This window comes from Crocodylus porosus, unplaced genomic scaffold (genome assembly GCF_001723895.1).
Source record: "Crocodylus porosus isolate Cpor-Errol unplaced genomic scaffold, CroPor_comp1, whole genome shotgun sequence".
NCBI classification, from domain to species: Eukaryota; Metazoa; Chordata; order Crocodylia; family Crocodylidae; genus Crocodylus; species Crocodylus porosus.
The window spans coordinates 225,133,870-225,157,352 of NW_017728886.1; the positions used below are offsets into that span (position 1 = coordinate 225,133,870).

The 23,483-nt window shown below is 40.8% G+C and overlaps 1 protein-coding gene across 1 annotated transcript in view; it reads left to right on the top strand.

Moving 5' to 3' along the window:
- Positions 1–23,483, top strand: part of CNBD1 (cyclic nucleotide binding domain containing 1) — a 67,857-nt gene that overhangs the window by 33,611 nt on the left and 10,763 nt on the right. The window contains exon 3 of the mRNA XM_019550145.1: positions 4,003–4,070. Within this exon, the coding sequence (XP_019405690.1) occupies positions 4,003–4,070 (68 nt within the window). The remainder of the gene's footprint in view (positions 1–4,002; positions 4,071–23,483) is intronic.

Here is a 23,483-nt window from a genome sequence, read left to right on the forward strand (position 1 = left end):
TTGAACAGGGTGCTTTTTACCCCCTTGTCCAAGTCACTGATGAAGATGTTGAACAGTGCGGGCCTGAGGACCAAGCCCTAGGGGACCCCACTGCCCACATCCCTTCAGTTCGAAAATGACCAATCCACCATCACTCTCTGGGTGCAGCCTCCAGAGCGACCCATTTGACTGTGTAGGTGTCGATGCCACAGTCCCCAATTTTTTAATGAGAATGGGGTGAGAGACAGTGTCGAAGGCCTTCCTAAAGTCCAGAAAGACTACGTCCACTGCTACCTTTGAAAATCAAGCAACTTTGTCTTAGATGCCAAAATAGATGCATTATATAAAGTGATCGTGCAAAGTACTTTATAGGTTCTTTTATAAACCAATAACTGCTGTTGATCTTATTTATGCTCTCAGTAACTCATTCTTCGTCCTCTTCTCACTGTAGAATATCTGCAATAAATTCTACTTATTTGCAGATTGTTTTGAGTGGATCCATTCCATTCTCATGAACTGTTTCCCCCTTTTTAGGATAATATGCAATCTCATCAGTACACTAAACTGTGTTTGAATATCATATCTATATATCCTGTTATCAATACAGAATAATACTCCTCACCCAATTTTGTTTTCCCTAATTTTTTATTTTATTTTGTGTTTTCCTATTGAATATCAAGGGACAAATAATAGGTCCTATGCTTCCACTGAGCCAGAGTTCTATTGAAATCGTTGTTAATGAGTAGAATTGTTTTGGGTTTTTTGGTCAAAACACCTATTCAGTGTTAAAAAAAATGGCTTCAAACCAAAACCTATTTTTAAATGTTCCTATAGATAAAATTGTTAAAGATTCTTGAAAAAAAAGAACTATAAGCTTTTCTTTTGTTTGTTTGTTCATTTAGTTTTTATAACATTTGTTAGGTACTGGCCTTTGAAAACAAGAAAGTTATTTTTTCATCCTAGATTTCCAATGAAAAATGAATACACAGATGGAGAAAATAAAAATATACACATTCTGCCCATTTTTTCTTGGGATGTTTAGCTATCTCTAGTGATTGGTAGAGCAAAAATAAAAAGAACAAAACAAAATAAAAAATTCATTTTACTGTCTTAGCTCTGTCATGTCTAAGGACCTTACAGTTTTGCAATTATCACTGTGGCTAACATCTGCCGGATATAACTCTTTTCTCCTTTGTCCTTTGTTTTTCCCAGATGGGAAATTAGATGTGGATGTTGAAAGTAACATTTAGTTCCTGATTGTTGTGCTGTTCTTTAATTTGTGTAATCCAATTTGACAGAGTGCATCAGGCAGTTTGAAGAGAAGTTGAAGTTTGAAGTTGTTCCTAGTTCCTCTTGGATTTTTTCCCACAGTCTATGGCAGTGATTCTCAACTGGGGTGCTACAGTACCCTGAGGTGCCACAAGAGTGCTGCACCCTATGAGAAGAGGTAAAAACTCTCCTCCCATAGTACAGTCCCTACACTTGCCCCAGCTACTCAGTGGTACCTGCACCTGCTCCTCTGGAGACTGGCACTGCCACTGCTGCCTTCCCCCCCAACCCCTTGGCAGCCCATGTGCTAGCTCCCCTAAGTTGAAAAGTTATGGAAAGGTGTCTTGAGGCTAAAAAGGTTCAAAACCACTGGTCTAAGGGCTCAGCCAACTGCACAAGCAAGCTTTCGCTTTAAAATTAGTAAATATAACTCAGGTCAGTCCACTCATTTGACATAAGCCTTAGCTGTAGTACTTTAGTAGTCCTTTTTTAACACATTTTCATATTATCTCTAGCCAGCAAGTTAGAATTCTGACTCATAAGACTGCTGTTACATGTGTCAAGGATTGGGAGGGGAAAACAAAGTACTTGCTAATAATTTTCATTCATCATTTAGTGAGGAAAACAAGCCATCCTGTCAAAAGCTATAGCTAAAGAAGAGAGTATGTTCAGGCACCATTTTAAACAGAGGAAGAAACCTAGATAAGAAAATGATATACCATGAAGTGAGGGGAGCCCTGTAAGGTTAACCAGTGCTTAGCATTTTCTCTGATTCTCCAGATATAGCATTTGCTTCAAAATTGCCAGTCTGCTGTGCAAGCTCAAGCACTTCTTAATGACTGCTTTAGAGCAGTGTTAGAGCTTCAGAAAAGACTGTCAATCCTATTGATCTCAAGTTGGTACACGTAGAATGAAACAGTAAGTTACAGAGAAAAACTTGTATGCAAGAACAAAGGGTGAAAGACCATGTGACCTCTACTTTCTTGAGCTAGCCATACTTTAAAGTCCCTCCCTCAGAGAAGTAAGATTGATTATAGTACATGCCTGGTTATCAAACCACCACTCTGGTCCGTAGGCAGACACCCTAAAAAAAAAGACTGAGCATGTACTGGACTTATTTCTCAATTTATGTATCATAAACAGCCCAACTTTTGTCACACATGCTGTTTTTTCTGCATGTTAGAAGTGCAAACCAGACAGTGCATCCCAGTCTTCATAGTGACCTTTGTTGACAAAGGCAGAAATGATTGTCCAGGTGTGTAAGTAGCTTTGCCAAAGATCATCACTGACACTGTATTTATTCAATGGGTCAGTAGAAAGTACTATGTACACATCATTTTTAAATTCACTTTTTGCTGTTAGCATGATTTAGAGTGAGATATCATGAGGAAGGGACTTTAGGCCAGCTCCAGCTTTCAGTAGCATTGCATCTGAGGACATAACTTGGCCTCTTGCTTTTCTCATGTCTTTTTGTCTCATTACTTGACTTTTCTTCTGTGTTTGTGTCTGTGGGTGGGTGTATGTGTGCGCTTGTACGCATGTAATGACATAATCAATAATATTTTCAACAGTTCAAAAACAAGCATTATTCTAAACAATGAAAAAGAAAAAGTTTACTTCTTTCAGTTTTTCTTCCAGACTTAAACAGACATAGTACTGGCTTGTTGTCTAGACTGCGTACACATATATCTCACACTGGGGAGAGCAAAGACTTTTCATCATGTTACACTTCTTCTACAGGATTTAAGTCACAATGCCTTCTTCCCTTGCATTACAGTGCCTCTGAGATATAGAAGTAACATCCCCCCTTTGATAAATTTGCTTTGTCCTTAAAGGTATAACTTAGCCTCTACTGTCATTAAAATATATTCTATGTTTTAAAGTGTTTTTAAAATTCAATGTATTATGTAACTGTAAGAAATACATAGTATTTTTTATTGGCATGGTACTCAAAAAAAGCAACAGCATATTTCAAAACAATCTGAGTCTAGCCCATAGATTTTAGAGCACCTGACATAGTCATTGCTGAATATAAACAAGCTCCCAACCTTGAGTATCTATAATATACTGCTATATAATATCCACTATAATAGCATGATACCTGTGCACAGTAAAATATTGTGCCCTTATAATCATTTTCTCTTGGGTATTTACTTTAAGGTATCATAGGATGGTGTCATATCCACATTATGAGTAAATATGGTTAGATTTGATGGCATTTGGTGGGGAACATGGGTTTGCACTACAAAATAGTTTTATGCAGAAAATCCCTGCGATACAGTTGGTATGGGCAGGAACAGGAGATACTTACAGCACACTCCCCAGTAAACATAAAGCCTGGGATTATATTTAGGCTGAAAGGCTCCAGCTGCCAAATAAAGAAGCAATCATTGTTGGTGACTTCTTTTAGATGGACTACTTTAACTGACTGGCAAATAATTAATGAGTCTGTTCACATGTACAGCCTGGATGAACTGATTTCTCTTTCAATAAATCATTGCTTTGATTCTTTAACATGTATCTTTAACATGAGTGCAGAGTTACTCCTTCACAAATGTTCACGGCATTGCTGAACAAAAAATGGGAAAGATTTGGAGAGAAAACATTGTCTCTGCATGCTGGGTTAAACTCTCTTGCTGTATCTAAATAAGTAATTAGGTCAGTCCGATTGCTTTTCACTATTATTTGTAGTTTGTTATCCTTAATATTTTTTTACAATTTTGAGTAATTTTACATTTTTTGTTTGTTTTTTAGGCTTAGATACGGTGACACAAATGCTTTTCCTTCAGACAGCTGAGCCAACATTTGGTAATATAACCCAAGTAAGTAAAAGCCCAAGGTGAATGGATTTAGAAATCAATGGATGAATCCCCACCTGAACTCAATGGAGCTCTGACAGTTTATACCAACAGAGGGTCTGCTTTTAGCTGTTCAAAAGGAAATGAGACCTGAACAAGGCTGTGATGACAGAAATAGTCATTTTCTCCATGGCTCATTGCATAACAACAGTTAATTAGGAATACAAAGTACAATAATATTATAAAAATGACTATAGAAATCAATATTTTTTCATTTGTCTGGAAAAAATAGTGCAAAGTGAAGCAGAAAGTGTTTAAAGCTACCGTGCCAATTCCTCCACCTACTAATATATGTTGGAATTGCTTGCAGCTATATATTGTGACAGCACAAGAATTTACAATAAATTCTCAAAGCTGTCACGTACCAGTCACAACAAAGATACTAAATTTCATTTCTTCTGTGATGTGTAAACATTGTCAGATGAGGCCTGTTTTAAAAGCTTCACTGAATCCTTTTAAAACATATTATTCTGAGTCAATCAAGCAACATATAGTCCATTTTCTCCAGCTCTATCACATGGGGCTACAGAAGTTGCATATAAGGGACTTCATTACCTGTTCCACCTCTCACTAATTATGACAATGGAGACATTGCCTGGAGAACAAGATTAAAGGTGGGTCTAAGTCCCATTTGTGCCTTTCAGTTTGGTTCAACCTGATACCATATTTTGAAGAAGATGAATTAATCTGAAAAATTTAACCTGGTTGTAGACTAAGATGGACGTGGAGGACAGGCCCTCCACATAGCAGTTATAGGGCACATTTACATGTTGCCCTATGGCGACAAAGTGACGTGCTACATTGCTGTACGGCACCTTATAGTGATATAGCAATTAGGGCCGTGTGAAATTTTGCCACCAGTTTTGGTTTGACACTGTTTCAACTTGTTTCGAGGTTGAAACAGCAAAACTGAAACAAAATAGATATCGTTGAAACAGCCTCAAAACAAAATGAGGCAAGTCAAAACATTTCACCGTTTTGACGCTGTTTCTAAGTTTCGCCCGTAGGCTATAATGGGGAAGGTTGGAACAACCTATAACATTGTCATTTCTGGCCTGATTTGGATGACACTTGCAGAAGTGGTAGCCCCTTCTAAGGGAATGAAGCCTGCCAAGTTTCAAGGAGATAGATGCAGGGAGTTGGGGGAACCTGCACCCCAAAGTCTTGAAAGCAAAACTCATGTCACGTGTATGTGTTAAGCCACAGTGGTTGCACAAGCACCCATGTCATGAGGTTGCCTGTCAGCAGCTAGGGGTGCAGGGCCCCAGAACCCCCATGCACCTATCTCCTTAACAGCTGGCAGGCTTCGTGGCCACAGCAGGGCCTAGCAGGCTTGCAGTTTTCACCCCCCTCTGCCTCAAGATAGACACAGTCCCCCAAGTACCCATGACACGAATTTTGCCTGTCAGCAGCTAGAGGTGCAGGGCCCCAGAATCCAGACTTCCCTTGCACCTATCTCCTTGACAGCTGGCAGGCTTTGTGGCCTCAGCAGGGGCTAGCAAGCCTGCAGCTTTCACCCTGCTGCACTTTAACACACACAGCGTCACCCATGTCCTGAGTTTTGCTTATCCGCAGCTTGAGGTACAGTTTCTGCCATACTCCTGCACCTATCTCCTTGAAACTTGGCACGCTTTGTGGCCTCTGCAGGGGCTAGCATGCCTGCAGATTTGACCTTACTGTGGCTTAACATGTACATGTGAGTTTTGCTTTCAAGATTTAGGGTACAGTTTCCCTGAACCCCTTGCACCTATCTCCTTGAAAACTGGCAGGCTTCAAGCCCTCAGAAGGGGCTATCATTCCAGCATGTTTCACCCACATCAGGCCTGAAAAGACAAAGTTATAGGCTGTTTTGTCCTTCCCCATTATATCCTGGGGTGAAACGTTGAAACAGGGTCAAAATGGCGAAACTGTTTCAACAGCATGGAAGAGCTGTTTTGAATCTCTCTCAGAATTGAAGACAGAATGCTGTTCCATCGAAACATCAAAAGGCTCGTCAAAACGGAACACTGCTGTTTGCACAGCCCTGGTAGCAATGTGCTACATCGCTGTACAGCATGCTGTAGTGACGTAGGAATCACATGTGTCTGCATGTGATCACCTGCTATATCGCTGTTGTCTAGCAGCACATTGCTATGGTGACATAGTGGGGAAATCGAAGTGTGCACCACCCGTACAGTGCAGTGCCCACCCATACTGCGCCATGCTTTAATACTTCCAAAAGGATGAAGGATGTCCAAAGAGATTAGAAGAGAAAGGGAGAAGCAAGATAGGATTGTAGTTAGAGAAGCAAGTGGGGTTTAGGTTTTTAAAATTTTTTAGATGGGATAGAATATAGCATATTTGTGTTTTTAGGAGAGTGTAGCATTTTTGTATTGAGAGAAGAGTAGGAACGTGGATGAGAGTAAGTGTGAGAAAAATGAGGAGATGGTATGGGGCCACTGCAATGAGTGGAGTGTTATTGGAGGACAGGAAACACATATGCTGGTGACTGGGGGAAAGGGAAAATGTAGCTAGCCCATGGGAGGAAGAAGGTCATGCTGTATTTTATCCATTTTATCTTGGAAGAAATAAGTGTCATCCTATGAACATATAAAAGTGAAAGCAAAAGGAAAGAAGGTGTCATGAGCCCCACTGACTATTATGGAGGGGAGGGGGTTTCATGCAGATTTCCTTGTACTGTACTGAAAAGGTGTGTATGGTCTCACTGAAAAAGCCCATGTTATGCTGTGTCCTTTTATCACTGTATGGGTTATGTTATGCTGTTTGTATATATCATTATGATTTTGGACATGGTTCAGTCAAAGGAGCAGAGGATGTATACTTAAGGAAAAGGTGAAACTACCAAATATCACTTGCCACTGTATTCTAGGGCAAGGATAATTGTCACTCCCAAACACAGACCAGGAGCCACTGGTGGAATAGGTGCCCAAGTTATTGTCTGCTGGTAATGGGAAAAATAAACACAAAATAGCAAAGGCATCTGAAAGAAATGGCCCATTAACCAGAAGGCAAGATATTTCTGGAGGATTCTGTGACTCATGAGTTATCAGAACAATGTTGATAAAGGGGAAGAGGGGTGGGGGAATGGCTTAGAGGTATTTTAAGGGCTATCTGTGAGCTGGCCAGCATCTTTGGATTATCCCAGGCTGGGGAAGAATCCAGGTTTCCAGCAGCCAGGGCTGGCAGGATCAGCAGGCAGGCTGATCTCTGAAAATACTGGCAGGTCTCTCTGAAGGACTACGTGGAAGTCATATGAGAGGGTAAGACATCTGCAGTTTTTTTGCTGTCTCCAAACTTATTGTTAGTTTTTCTTGACTAATTCTTTTCTCCAGCATAATAAGTCCTTTTATTGTTTACAGTAAAAAAAATCAGCTACTTGTGTGAGAGCAGGAAAAGGGGAAGTAGGTTTTGGATGTAGGCCAGGGCTGTAGGTTGGCAGAGCAGACTGTTAATGGGGAGAGGTGCAGAAAAGTGCAAGGTGGAAGAAAAGGAAGCATAGAGAGAATGAACAACTGTTTCTTCCATATTAGTGAAAGTAAAGAGAGGGTAGGGGGGACTGGAACTCAGTAAAAGATTTGTGATAAAGCATGAAGAGCTGATGGGTGATGCTTAGAGAACCCAAGGGATGGTCAGAGGGTAAATTCAACGTAACAGAGATCAAGAGAAAAAGCAGGGATAGATGAGAAGCAAGCCAAATGAAAGAGTCTGTCAATAATTAGAAATGCTGAGCTAAGGCAGCAGGTCAAATGAAAAGGTGAGGGTGAGAAAACATTTAGCTGAAAAGTCAAAAGATGATTAACTGGAAAAATGATTGGAAGCTCAGACTGGGTACCCATTAGTATGCATAGCAACAAATCTTTCATATATAAACATAAGAAATACAATAGTTTTAAGTTATCTCTGAGTGTACAGAGGGAGAATGAGTTCCCATGAAACCGGTTCTGTTTTTCTTGTTGTCACATACGCAACTGACATCAGAAGTATTGACTTGCATCCAGATTCAGCAAAGCCTTTCAGCATGTGCTTAACTTTGGTCACTGGAGTAGTTTCTAAAGTAAAGCACATGCCTAAGTACTTTTCTGGACCAATAGTCATAAAACATAAATACTCTTAGGCGATGAACTTGAAGACCTTTTCCCTCATCGCTTTGAAATTCCCATTTCCCATAGAGATAGTAAACAACATTAGAGGAAAATGAATACACATTTTAAGAGGATCAGAGTGTTGTAGCTGGGATGGTCCAGGAAGCGTATAAGGGGTAAGCATTTTTGTGTTATTGGACTGGCTGTATAGTTGGATAAGCTTTTGGCATCAAACGCCCTTGCTCAGGTCTTACATTTAAAAAAAATATTTAAAATGAAGCCACAAAATAGTTATTGTTTAGATACAAAAAATGTTTATAATCAATTTAATGGTAATTACACAGATGTATAACATGAGGGATTTGTAATATAGGCAAAAAGGAAACAGAAAAGGAATTGAGAGTCAATTACAATGTCTGTATGAGTGTTCATACGGAGCAATGCAGTAATATCCCTCACCATAGTTAAGACTTAGCCTAAAAAACTTAGTCTGCATATTTTTTTTACAAAAGGTTTTAAATCCATGGGTGAAACTGATGATGTAACAAAGGTCTTGCATTATTCAACCTTTGTATTGGTGAGCACTTAGGGCATGTCAACATGGTTCCCTCCTGGCTTGGGGTCCAACACTGACAAGATAAGGCTCAGACATTTGCTGCTCCTTGTTACTTCAGAGACCCACAATTAGATCAAGTAGGCAGCACAGACTGTCCCCAGAGTTATTCTCAGGCTCTCTATTTTGGGAGAGGTTGAGAACAGTGTTGGGGGTGCTCAGATCTGCTCCAGTACAGTTGGATTCACTCTGTAGCACTCTCCTCTGTCTAACTGTCAGTCTCTCATGTGTACAGGAGGAGTGAGTGGGCAGGGCTTATTCACTGGCCATGGACCTGGGGGTAGGAGGGATGCCATGTAAACATGGCATTCCTCACATCACTATTCCAGTTGACTTCACTGGGACTATTCCTTTGAATAAGTTCTCACCAAATGTCAGTAAAAGGTGGTATGGCAGAGCACTTTTGGGGGTGCTCGCCACTTGAGGGCTTTCACAGGCTCTGAGGGGAGCCTGCTTTGGAGGAGCAGCCAGCAGGTGCTTGATTGTGGCGGCCATTTTAGATCTCTGGCTACCTATATAAACAGAGCAATTTGCTGCTGGGAGGCAGGTAGAAACATCACCTGCCTGCAAGGTTGCATGCAATATCCTGGAGGTAAGGACAGGAGCTGTAGGGGATGGTTTGGAGGCTCCTGGTCCTGGGCATAACCTAAAACTGCACCCTGCTGGGAGTGGGTGGCCTGGTGGGACTCTGTGGTGTGGGAGACCCCAGGAAATGCCAGGCCAGTTACCACCCTGGTAGAAGGTGGGTAGGGGTGCCTTAACACCACCCCTCCTCTTTGGGTGGGTCATTTAATATTGGAGGTATATGGGACCAGACTTGTCTGTGGCCACCTGAGCCCACTGGGGAGGGAAGCCCTGTGGCCCCAGTGAGGGGGGTGGAGATGAGGAGCCCCAGTTAGGCAGAAAACCAGAGGGCTGGGAGCCCAGTATTGTCCGAGTGTACAGAGTCGCCCTGGGAAGGGCCAGGACAAACTTAGACCCAGTCAGGTAATTGGCTGGCCACTACCCCTATGAGGGTTGTGGGAGAAGCCCAAAAGACGGTATGTCTGCCACCCAAGGTATGAGCTAGCTAAAGCCTGTGGCCTAACGGGCCTGCTCCAAGAGGGAGCAAGGCAGTACAAGTTCTTGAGGCATGAAAGAGACCCTGTGAGAGGTGGTGGAGTGTGTGAGCCCTAGTGAGAGGAGGGCAGTATGAATGTGTGTGCATCTGAGGCCTGACAATGAGGCCTAAGCTTGGTCCAGCTGTAGCCTGGGAGCACTGTGTCATCTGGATGCCATCTGTGAGGCTTGGGCTGCAATGTAGGAGAGGAATGGAGCTGCAGATAGTGCCCCTGGCATTGGGGCAAGAACGGGCAGCCTCCTGCCTTAATTAACACCTCGAGTACCAACAAGGTGTGGCAGGAAAGACAGGTGGGCGGCATGCCCAGAGGCAGGTGGGGAAACTAGCACTGTGGCTGGTCTGCAACCCCCACTTGCCACAGGTGGTCAGTCTGGTAGTATTTTTCACTCTTCAATCACTTCAGGCCAGATTCTGGAAATCTTTCGAAAACTGAATACTGCTTTACTCTACAAGTAGCCCATTTACTTCACTGAGACCTCTCATAAAGTCAGGTACTATGCAACTTAAATAAGAGTTGTAGAACTTGGCTGTCTCTGAGCAGCAGGGCTAGGAGTGCTGAGAAGTCAGCTCCCACAGGAAGGGAGTGTTTTCCACTCTTTCTCTCCCCGAAGCAGGGGCCAGAAGTGCTGAGGTGGCAAGGGAAGAGAGGAAAAAGCATCACTTGGATGATTCAAACAGCACTCTTTAATAAGTGATGGCCTTTGGAGAAGACCATATCAAGACCTTCTTGGCCAGAGTTACTTGAGTGTGTCTTCTTTACACTGTAGCAATGCTTTCCAATACCGTTGTCTCTGAAAAATATAATTTCTTAGCAAAACCTGAACCTTCAATATGTAACATTAGATGATTTGTATTAAAATCAGACTGTCCCATGAACTGTAAGTGCAATCCTGCCATCTGGCCCACATTTTCCCTGATGTTTCATATTACTGTAGATGATGCAAACTCACTGTGGGAAAAGAATAACACAGCTTTGTTTTTAATTTAAAAGCCTGGAATTATTACAGCAGTCTATTTGATAATATTTTGATGACTGCATTGCCAACACTGAACAATACTGTTGTTCTTAATCCAGATATTTCAGTTCTTCCCTGGTCCGAAACTTGTAGAACCATTTTTTTCAAATTATTAAAAAATGGTGGGGATTATAACAGAGTTGAATATAATCTGCAGAGAGTAGAAGGGAAAAGAAGGAAGCATGGATTATTGGGTAAAGCTCTTGAAAGTAGAAAGATCTAGGCTATAGTCTGAATTCTCTAGAGCCTTGAGAGAGGCACTTTATTTCTGCCTCAGTTTTCTCCTTTGCAAAAGATGATGATAATGCTACCCCCACTCCCTCCTGCATATATTGTTAAGAATAAATAGCGAATTGTCAAAATGCATTTAAAACCGTGAAGCCTATATTTAAACCATAGGGAAGGAGGGTAGAAGATATTGGCATATGTTGTATACTTGTCTGTATGCATGCACAGAAGGCACAAATGGTTAATTTTAAACCATTGGACAGAGTAAAAATAAGAGACTTATGCAATAGACTTAAAAAAAAAAAAAAAAACTTTATTAACACTTAACCAAACAGCAAATGACCCCATGTAAACCTGCTACTTGCATTCTCATTTCTGAAGACATTTCTGCCACAATGACTCACCAGGTTTTACAAAGCCAAACCCATTGCCATATTGCTTTTGTGAAGACAAAGGAATAAAAATATCATCAATCCCACCTCTGTATAAACAATATTAAGCAAAAAATCCCATATTTCAAACTGAGAAATGAAACCGTGTTGTTTTCTGGTATCAATTAAGCTAGACTACAGTTGAAGTTGGCCCATATATTTTTCCATACTAATCTTTCCCACTCTCTCGTTTTAGTCAAGGCATTTAGGCATTTGGCTCTATTTTTGAAATATGGGGTGAAGTTGTTATTGAGAAGAATCAATGATTGTATATGTGGAGGCACATAGGTTGATATATAGTGTATGGCATGCTATGGAAGAAGAAAGACAGGTTTTACTTTGATAAACAGGAATGCTATCTTTCCACTGGGGAAAAACCAGGTTGTCCCCTATACTGTCAGTTTTCCTATACTTAAATGATACTTTAACCAAGGATGGTGGATAATAATTACTATTACATATATGATGTCTTGATGGGAACAAATAAATCTACATAATTTTCAGCTAAAAAAATGAAATACTCTCCTTTTAATTGGGACATACATAATCTGGTTATCTGATTAATTTGGATGCTACCCAGGAGTGACCCCATTTAAATTTAGGTGGAAATTTTGCTTTCTGTGAATTGGTTGAATAAGCAATACTTATTTATTACGGCCAACACCCTGTCACTTGCTGCATGAACGTTTCTCTGTGAATAGCCTTGCTGAAATCGCTGGGACTGCTTGTAGAGTATGGTACTATGAAGCATGAGTAAGATTGGCAGAGCACACAAGATACCTGATGCTGGATGAGGAGTAGGATTTCTGCTTTAAAAATAAATTCTTATGAGGTAATTTGATTTCCCAAATACAGATGGCACCCAAATTCTGTCTATTAACAATACTTAGATTTGTTGAAGCTGCCTGATGGTTGAGATAAATGATCCAAGAAGCATCTTGATGAGGACTTGCTCTTTGATAGACCTTTTCTCTCTGCGCTTTGCCTCTTCCTTGTTCTGCCCCATTTACCTTTTTAATTCCTCTTTTCCTGTGCATAATTGTTCTGCTCTATATCTACAGTGCAGGTTGGAAATGTGCAAAGAGCAGGTGTCATCGAGAGTTTCAATTAAGTTTTTTTTGAAAAACAAAGCCTCTTAACCAAGTTGCTAATTTAATCACAAATGTTTATTAGGGTGTGCCCTAATTAAGCCAATTCTATTATATTGTTCAAAAAATTCTTTTCTTTAAATAATACCTTCTCAGGCTAGAGCAGTGATTCTCAACCTTTTTAGACTCAAAGGATCCTTTAATAGTCTCAAGGTACCTCTCCAAAACTTTTGTAAATTGAACAGCAATCCATTTAAAAAAAAAAAAAAATTTATTACAGCACTTACCTTCTTGTGGAAGGGCTTTGCAATAGAGACAGGGAAAGGCCAGATGGGGACAGAGCCTAAACTTGTGCTTAATTGCTTATCTCCTCACGTTTGTGGCACCCTTCAAAGGATTTCACAGCACCCATGGGCTCCCTGGCATCCTAGCTGAGAATCACTGGGCTAGAGCAAAGGTACAGTCCAACCTTGGGTCTCCAAAGCAGCATACTTCTTACAACATATGTCAATGTTTTTTCAGTGAAAGTACCAAGTAATAAATCATTTGGTTCTTGGAATAATATAGGTCTTACAATCCAAGATTTCAGAGTTTTTCTTTCATCTTTTCTTAGGCTAGGGACAGACATTCAAAAAGCCTGAATTGATTCAGTTTTTGCAGGTTAGTTTAGCCTGGCTAGGCTAAGTCAGTTTGTAACCAAGACAGACATCCCAGAAATGTCAGCACACGCCTGGAGTGGCTCAGGCTAGAAGTTGCAGGGGTGCTAGAACAGCCTTCCTTTTGCTTCCACAGGTCAGAACTGAGGGGGGTGTGGCCAGGCCCAGCAGGGTGCTCTTGATATCTCCGCCCCCCTCCAAGCAGCCCAGCAGGGAATGTTTATCACCCTTAATTCAGTGTTTATCAGCTCATTAAGAAAACAAAGCCTTTCTCCTTTAACTAATGAAGCTCTTCTTAAACAGCTCTTCCAAGGAAGGATTTTAAACTTCCTGTTGATTAGTTCCAAAAAGCCTGTCTACCTCTGTCCTCTCCCACAGCATGGACTGTAGCCAGCACATAGTCTGCGAGCTAATGCTGAGGTATCTGCATAAGGCAGAGGGAGGGGTGGGGGGGAATAATCCCTGCTTAGCATGGAGGAGCCAGTCAGATTTTTTGTGCCTGCAGACCTTGCTGTAGCTGCAGCCAGGGAGCAGAGGGGAGGGGCCAGCCCTGCTGTGGAACAGAGAGCTCTGCCCAGCCCAGAGAGCATGCGGGGATGCTGCGGGAATCTGATCTATATTAAACCAGCATGGGGTCTGGGACAGACATTGCATAAACTGGTCTGAGCCAAATGAGTTAAGTCTGATACTACATACAACCAGGTTTATCTCAAACCGGTTTCAGCCATTTTCAAACTGATTTGTGTGCACCGAACATCTGTTCTGTTACAGGTTTAAACCAGTTCCTGATCACTTAAACCGATTTATGGGTAATGTCTGTCCCTAGCCTTAATGAAACTTGGCTTTTTTTTTTTTCAACAAAAACCTTCTGGAAGATAATAAATAGTTAGCCTTGCATTACTTCAATATTTTATCATATAAAAAGATATTCAGGAGTACATATGAGCAGTGCTAATTGCCCTTGAGGGAAGTAATATGTTTTGAGAATACATAACAATAAACTATACTATTTGGCATGTGAAACTCCTCCTTATTATTCTATATACCATAATACTATTCAATATTCATAAGATGCTGTAAAATATGAGTTTGATTACTTGATTTTGTTGTGACATACAAGGCTGCCTGAGAAATACTGTACATGCTTCAGGAAGAATATGGCTTCAAAGTTTAGATGTTTTGAAATGGAAATAATATAACTCTTCCCTAATAGTAGTAGAAGGTGTGAAAGCTTCTCACAACTATAGACAGGCTCTAGCTAGAAATTATTTTCTTTGGCTTCCTGTCAGCAGAACTTTCTTTTACATGTGTGAATTCAGACCTCATGAAAGATACTTGATTGACAGCTTGACTGACTGATCTGTACAGCTGGGTCAATTCTTTTCAACTTTATTGTGTTATACTCTACTTAAATGAAAATACAAAAAAGATTTCAGGGATGGAAATCTTATGACAAAGGTAAGTGTACACCCAGATGCATGCATGCAGATGTTTCAACTCTTGTCTGAAACTTGTAGAAACATTGTTTTCAAATTATTTAACACATACTAACATTTTTAAAAATATTACTAAAAATATTTTAAAAATGCATACACATATATGTAACAAGTATTTGAATAATATAATCTGTAATGGTCTATGCATTAATTTGGAGAGAAGCCAACACTGTATTGTAAAGCATCTCCTTTCTATCATTCTGTGGGCATAAAAGTGATGTGAATGCACCCTTCAGAATGCACCCATAATTGGGGGCAGGGAAAGGGTATGTAACAGGTGTAGATTGGCAATGATGATTCTACGTCAGTTCTTTTTCCTGCTTCAGACTAGGGCCAAGAGGATTTTTACCCAGTAGAAAACACTTTTTTTACTTAAAGGGACAACCTCTCTCTATTAGCTGAATAAAAACAAACTGAAAAAAGGAGGGATGAGTGGTTCACAAACATTCCCACTCCTAAACACATACTACAGTGGTAACGGTAATAATGTTGCCATCTTGCTTCAGGCTGTGCTAACTGAAAGTGATTGTTTTCCATTTTAAACAACTGCAGCTGGATATGAAAACATCTGCTGGCTAACAAGAATGAGAACACATCTTTTGAGCTCCCTAATTCCACTGAGCCACCTTCTGAAATCCAGCACCAGTTAGTCCCTTCTCTGCTATATCTATTTACCCTCCAAATGTAGCAAACTGGTTTTCCTTCGTATCTCAAAGTACAAATATCAATACATTAATAACTTTTAATTTACTGTATTTTATGTGATGATCACTGAGCATCAGTACACTAAAATGCTGTGACAATGCTAATCTGAAAATATAGCCAGTGCATCTCTTCTTTTACTTAGCAGCATTTGTAAATTAGGATTAAGTGGTCTGCAGAGGTGGACATCTTAAAAGTTTTATGGGAGAATCTCTCATAAAGCCCCCATTTAAATGGAGTATAAAATAGTCCTGTCTGTGTTTCTAATCAGTAACTTGCATTGGATTGTTGTTATTTTGGTTTGGGTTGGGTTTTTGGGGGGGGGCGGGTGCTGCATGTAGTAAATCATTACAATATTCAGATAAAAGGGGGGGAAAAAAGCTCTTTAAACCAGACTTGCTTTCTGTGCTCTGACATTTATATGTTGCTTTGATTTAACTTTATATTTTGTAGTAAAAATGTAGTTTGAGGACATTTTGGTTAACTCAGAGACTGTGTTTCCAGTCACATATACACACCCTCATTTATTCTGGAATTTATCAGGTTGTGCTATTCAATGTCTGCCAAAGGCTCTCTAAGATCTACACAAGAGTGATGCAGCAAAGAAGAATAAATATCCTATATTTTCCATCTTGGTTTTCATCTTCCATTCCCTTTTAGACTAGGTAAAGTCTATAGAAAAGCCTGTGATCAGCCTTGTACTATTTTGTCCAAGAAAATGAAAGTTACTTTCCAGCACCTAACTAACCTGGCAATAAATCGGCATGGGCAGAGGTTACTCCTACAAAGTGTCCCATTAAAGTTAGTGGGACTCCATATGGTTGTAGGAGTTTGCCCTTATAAATCCCTTTCCATTAAAGGGGTCAGTGGCCTATGGCGCACAGGGCAGATCTGCCCTTCACAGCCATTTTATCCAGCTGGCAGATCCGGGGTTTCTGCAGCATTTTGGCAGAAGGAGGCTTCTGTGATGTTTCAGCAGCTGGAGGTTTCAACCACATAGTGCCCAGGAGGCAGAGAGGAACCACAGAAATGGCACTGTGGCAGGGAAGCAGTGACTGAAACTCCAGTAGGTTGGAACTGGGCTGTGTTCAGAGCTAAGCTCCATTAAAGCATCCCCTCAACTCCAAAAACTGGCACCTCAGCTTTAAAAATGAGGACAAATATCACTGTGTCAGTATTTTAACATCAGTTGTTAAAAAGCCTTAGATAGGTGACATGCAACTTTTTAGTCTTTTGGTTATCAACTAAACAAATTTGCAATTGTATAATTTGATCCGAGTACTTTTACTATTTTATGTGGAAACATGACTATTTTTCAACATGGCTTTTGTACATCTATAAAATAAATTTTATTAGTTTCAAATGTAGCCTGTTAATTTTCATAGCTACTAGAAGCAAGATTTTGGAGTCCTCTAATGTTAATTTTGGGAGAAAAATAAAAGCACTTAGTGCTAAGTAGAATTCAACTTTTCAGTGAAAAGGACGTGGAAGAAATATAAAATACTACTTTAGCAGGAAATTAGTAAACATTTACTGTTCCCATTTGACAGTGATTCAAAACAAATCTTTCAAAACTCTTGAGGCAACAGTGGTATGAATAATAAATTATTTCCAGGGATTAGGGGCTGAACTCCCTCCTGACCTCTCCCCCCATCCTTCTTTTTTTTCCTTTCAATAAGGACAATGCTTGGACAATTGGACAATTTCAACTCAAAGGGACTAAGGTCAAGTCTGTCTCACGATACATACAACTGATTATTATGGTCCTGTGCTAAGCCAACTTATTTTTTCCCCTTCATCTGTGAAGCTGTGGAAAATGAATTCATTAATGCTCCTTTCTTTTAGTGATTCCATTTCTTGTTCCCTTCCACATTAAGAATAATTACTTTCCCACAACCTGGCCTATTTTGATGGAGACTACTGTTTTCCAAATGTAAATGGTCATTGATCTGCCAAAAATGGTCTAATTTATAAGTCTAAGGGAGTTGCACAGCTGGGAACCAATTGTGAAAAATGACCAAGTCTTTCACACTGTATTTGCAGTCACAAATTTAAAGCAAAGAATAATTTCTAATTTTTTTTCATACATCTTTAAGTTATTTCATGAGCTTGCAGCATTATTTTCTTGGTCTCAACTACCAACTGAAATGTATATGAAATCTGTAAAGTAGACAGATACATATTACTATAGTTTGTATTCTCAGGAGCTTCTCATGTTCAGTTGGCACAACAGCAAATGATAAATAATTATTTGGGTTGCCTGAGTGGTGTTTTACCTTTGACATTAAGAAAATGTTGCTGTACCCATATAACAGTTTGCTATATCCATGTAACATTTTATTTCAAGCCAGTTTCTAATACCTATAGCTACTTGTTCTGAAAGTCTCATTAATTTAATTAAATACTGTTCTGTGAGTAAGAAGAAGATACTGCTCAACATGTGTAAGAGTATTACAGCCATTTTTTTCCTTTGGATTTATTTATATGTCTAAATCAAGCCAGTATTATGTTGAGCAGTATCTTACTCTGCGAGTAGTCCTAATGATTTCACTAAAATATGACCATTACAGATTTCCCAAACCTTGTGAGTTTATGTCTCCCTGTAGTAAAATCGGCAGTTGTCACATGCCTCTGCTTCAGCCACAGCTGCTGATTCCCCTTGCTGCCATTTGCCACTGATTCTCCTTGCTGAGGGCAGTTGATGCTGTGTGAATGGGCAGTAGCATCAACTGAAGTAGAAGAGTACCGCCAATTCTGCCATGATTTGCCCATGCCACTGCTAATGACATTTTGCACCCTGCACCACACTTTGGGAAACACTTCCCTACTTCCCTAAGACTGCTAGTTCTAAGGTACTTGTACTGTTTCCTAATCATATAGGCTAAGTACAGACATTCAAAAACCCTGAGGCAGAAGCATTCTAACTACAGTGTTTTAATTAAAGCAGTCTAAATGAGTGCAGGAGTGAGCATAACAGACATTCACCCTTTGGAAGGGGCACAGAAGTGGCCTGCACTGGCAAAAGCTGGCAGGTGGGGGGCATTCCTACATGCCTCCCAGGAGGCTGCTGAAGCATCCCCTCTCAGCCCTGCCTCCCTCCCCCACCAGCTGTCACCCCCCGAGCTTACCGGTTTGGGGGTGGGAGGGCTGACCCGGGTTGTGAGGCAGGGAGGGCTCCATTCACCCCTGGCCACAGTACCCAACAGCTAAAAGCCAAGCTGGACAGCCCTATGCTGTAGCTTCTGGGAGGAGGCTGGGGCAGTGGGGGTGGGTGAATGGAACCCCACTATGCTGCAAGAGCCCCACCACAGCTTGCTGGCTTGGGGCTGGAGTGAGCCTGGATTGGGTCCATGTGGCAGGGGAGTTCCATTCACCTACCTCCCCTGTCCACCTTGCCCCAGCCTCCTGGTAATTGAAACCAGAAGCTGCAGCAGGGGGCCGCCCTTCCGGCTTTTGCTGTACTGGGAACTACAGCAAGGGGTGAATGGAGCCCCCTACTCCACAGACATGGTCTCTCCCCTCCTCAACCTTAGCCATCAAGCTGCAGGGGGGCCCTCACAGCACGGGTGGTGGGCATTCCCTCCATCCAGCCATGCAGGGAGGAAAGTCTTTCTTTTCTGCCTCCTCTCTGTGATAGCCCAGGGGCGGGGCTGGGCCAGTTCTCACCTGGAGCAAATGAGCACTGACTGAGGCTAGCAGATCACTCAGTGAGAGGCCCCTGGGATGTTGGGGAAATGTGATCTACCTTAACTTGGGATGGAATGCTGTACAGACATTAATTTAAGTGCTTTAAGCTAAAGCACTTTAGTCTGATACCATATCTATCCAGGGTTAACTTAGCATGGGATCCTCCATTTTTTAAAGCATGTTATATGTCATGAATGTCTTTTCTGTGACACCTTTAAAGTACTTTCTGCATACTTAAACACAGTATCTATTATCTGTACCTAGTTATAATGGTCAAATGTGGTTAACAGTGATTTGTGTGTGTGTGTGTGGCATTCTTTTGAATTTCTGCCTTAGCCAGTTGATTTAAAAAACCAGAAATATGAGGACACTGTCCTAAGATGATAATTATCACTTACCTCAACTTATTCATATTAATTGCTTTGCAATATGGATATCTGTATACTCCATTGAATAAATATTAATTTTCATGTCTTGATTCTGACTGAATATACTTGCCACTCATGTTTTTGGTGCACAGAGCTCATACCTTAAGCACTGCATGGTAACCTGCTTGTGGAAATCAGTCTCTGTGTTTAGTAGCCTTATTACACTGAAATTTTTTTTTTGCAAAAATCTAGTTGGTCTAATAAAAGATATCACCTCTACCATGAGCCCTGAGTGCTTTTTCCTCTAAACTAATACACCTACAACCTGGATACCTGACTTACTGCATTAATGACACTTGGCAGTGGTCATATACTTGTGGAGATCTGTATTGTACCAGTATGACTCCCATTCCTGGAAAGATCTGTTTACTACTGTAAGCTTACAGTGAATTAGTAGACAAGTTTCTTTCTCAGCTTCACAGAATGACCCCCTTCTTTTAAGTCAGTTTCAACTAAAGTTATGGTCATGTAAAGAAGTTATCACAAGGGAAGCTAGTATATATACTGACACTGTCAGCTTCTCTGCAGTAACAGCCTATGAATAGGGACCTACTTAATTTTCAGTTTCACAGATCTTGCAGAAACTTTGAAATCTAGGAATCTCCGCAAAGTAAACAAAAATAAATAAATAAATAAAAATCTGGCTCTCCTGTGGTCCTTACTGCTGGAAAGGGATGGTGCCAGCTGGCAGGGCAGCACAAAGGGCAGCAGACAAGGTGGCAGCTGTCCCTTCATTGCACCTCCCTCTGCTAGGGCCTCTCCACCAATCAGTCCCAAAGAGTGGGGTTGCACAAAGGTCAGCTAGCCTTCAAGATGGTGGCTGAACACATGCCCCTCTTCCCCCCTTGTCCTCTTCACAAATCGGCACTGAGGGTGGGACCTCTGTCAATCAGCACTGAGGGGTGTGGTTGCTGCAAATGCCTGTAAAATCAGCTCTGTGCACTGGGGGCGGGCCATGAAAAACTTTTTGTCTCGCTTTGATTTAGGTAGGTCCCTACCCATAAGCATGTTCTCTCTGTATGGTATATGAGGTAGCTTACCCCATTTTCATGGAGAAGTTATTTTTATATTTACTACAAGGTAAAAACATGTGCATGAGCAGTTACTTTGAAGTAGGTAATATACTGTAAGTTTGCACCCCCACTTAACTTGCAGTAATTATGTGATGCACTGAACAGCATTTGTGTATGAAGTAAAACTGAGAAGAGAAGTTGCTCCTGTCAGTGATTTGTTCAGTTGTCCCATGTTGGCCCCTCCAGATTGCTGTGATTCAGTTTAAACACTGGATCCCATGTGTCTTTTTAGCTTGCTAGGGAGACAGAGGTAAGCACAATTTCTGACCTTGGGCCTTGAGGCATGCCCTGTAGGTTCAGATCCTTTTCTACCAATTTGGCACCTCAGGAGACTTAGGTGCCGAAGAGTGATCCTATTCCACCCTTTCTGATTCCTTGAAAAAACTGTTAATGCAAAAGATGAGTGAATGGGTCCTCCTCACTATTTTTAAATCATCACTTAATCTTAAAACTAAAATGGCAGTGTGTTACAAAAGCATTAATTTCAGGGACTCAAACAGTGGAATTATATTGCAACAAACCACTGAAGTCTACTCAAATACCTAACAGGTGGAATAGAATCTGGCTCCTAGTGTTTGCCACACAGTTTGGCCATTGAACTATTGCAGTCCCCTTCCAGCTTCCCACAGCCCTTGCTCATGTCCCTGAATTCCACTGTACAATTGAACCCTTCAGGGGTATGTGGTAGGTTTGACTCATAACAAACAATCCAACTTTGCAAAGGACTTTGAAACAATATTGCTCTTCACTTGGTTATCTGAGAAATGCACAGCTATAAGTAAAAATAATAAATCCTACATGCATTTTCCTGACTCAGTTTCCTTACTACTTTCGGAAGTGTTCTTTGGGCCTGAGTTCAGTGTCATGTAGCGATAACTAGAGTTCTCCTCTGTCAGCTGATGGCTTATTTCTGAACCATTGAATTTTTCTGATGAAATTACTTTCCTGACTTTGGTTGATCCTGCCACCAGTCTTGCCACCCCCAGTTACAAAACCCTGCCCATGTTTTCCCTTCTGCCCAAAGACTGCTCCTCCCTTCTGCAAGTTCTTGTGTGTCTGTATATGCTCTGTGAGTCTGTAGATATATCTGCTTACTCCTCTTTGGTGTCTTTGTTTTACTTTGGTAATTTTCAGCTTTCTAGGTGCCCTTTTTTCTCTTAACTCCCTGCAGATAAGTAAGAGAAACTAGTGCTTCTGGGCTTCAGTTAACCCTTGTTCCCAAGGTATTTACATCTGAATATAGAACTATTAAAATTTATTAGCTGACTATTGGCTGTAGTCTGGAGGAATATAACACAGCCCTTACCGTCAATGTTTGATACATATTCACATAAATTAATTAAAAATAGAACAATCTCACAATTACTCGATAACATTAACAAGAATTCATAAGTTATGCAGAGACAGAGTCCTTAAATAGTCATAGCCCATGTAGCAGAAATGTGGGTTTGCTTTTGTGTATAAGGAAAGATGTTCCCAAGAACTATACAGCGGTAGTGTAGAAAGAATACTAAGATCCTTCAAAACAGTTGCCATCAATTGATGTTACCTTGAAGAAAGCATTTTTTTTTGTGTTCAGCTGTGGATCAAAATGAACTTTATAAGGAAGCTGTGATTGACAGTGATACATGACTGTTGCTGAGGAAGTTTTACTGGAGACATGAGAAAGCAAGTTATTCACTACCTTTGATTTGAAGAGTACAAATCCCCATGTATTATACAAAAATAGCCAGGATATGTCAAGCTCCATAACCCATGGAGGCCTCTGTTTGGTTTTGCTTCATGCTTTCTGTCTGTTTCCTCACCAAATACTTTCCAGGGGGAGATGCCAGTGAAAGGACAGTATAGATAAATTTCTAGTGTACTGAAAAACCCTGGCATACCATGAAGAAAATTCTGAGAGCTGCATTTTAATATTAAATTAAGCCTAGTTTTTGAAACAGCTTTTTTCCCAATGCTACTTTAATAAGACAACTGTTTGTTTTTTTTCTTTAATTTTCTTGTCTGGGCATGTAACCTTAGAAGGCATGATGCCCTCACTATAGTAAATGGCACTTTATGCAACAGTTATTGATTTCTGATAGATTTTGTTATAGGGTCTTCTAGACCTGTATCAGGGCCTTAGATTAAGTTGCAGCCAAGATAATGCCTGGTTGCTCAGTTGCAAAACTGACTAAGGCTGGTTCCCAGTCGCCTGTGTAGAGACCTCCACAAGAGAATTGCAATATTTCATCACCCTTCTTCCAGGATGGACCATGAAAGGCATTAATTTGACTTATATTAATGATGAGTCGTATCTGATTTGTACAAGTCAAAAATGAATATACATGTAAATCCAGTTTGTGTGAGGTCAGAATTGGGCCGCTTCTCCTATTGTTCTTTTAAGTTCCAGCTCAGATTAGCTCACTTTGTTCATGAAACTCATTGTAGATTCATTCAAGACAAATCAAGGCTGCACTGGTGGTCAAGAATTTACTTCAGTAGTGTAACTGAGGGCGGTAACCAGGACAGCAAGCCTGGTTGTCACTTGTAGTAGGACACAGAAAGTGCTGCCTTTGTGGTTGGCAGCTGGCTTTGCAGCCACTGTTTGCAGTGAAGCAGTTGTTACCAGATTTGCCCGCTACTTTGGGGTGTGCTCATTTATTAGGGCTAGGGTCTTGGTAATTCTATCAATGTGCTGCTTGTGTTACTTGTGTTTCTATACGGAGCTGTATCTCTCCCTTCTGCAAGCCCTCACCCCCAATGGAGCTATCTTGC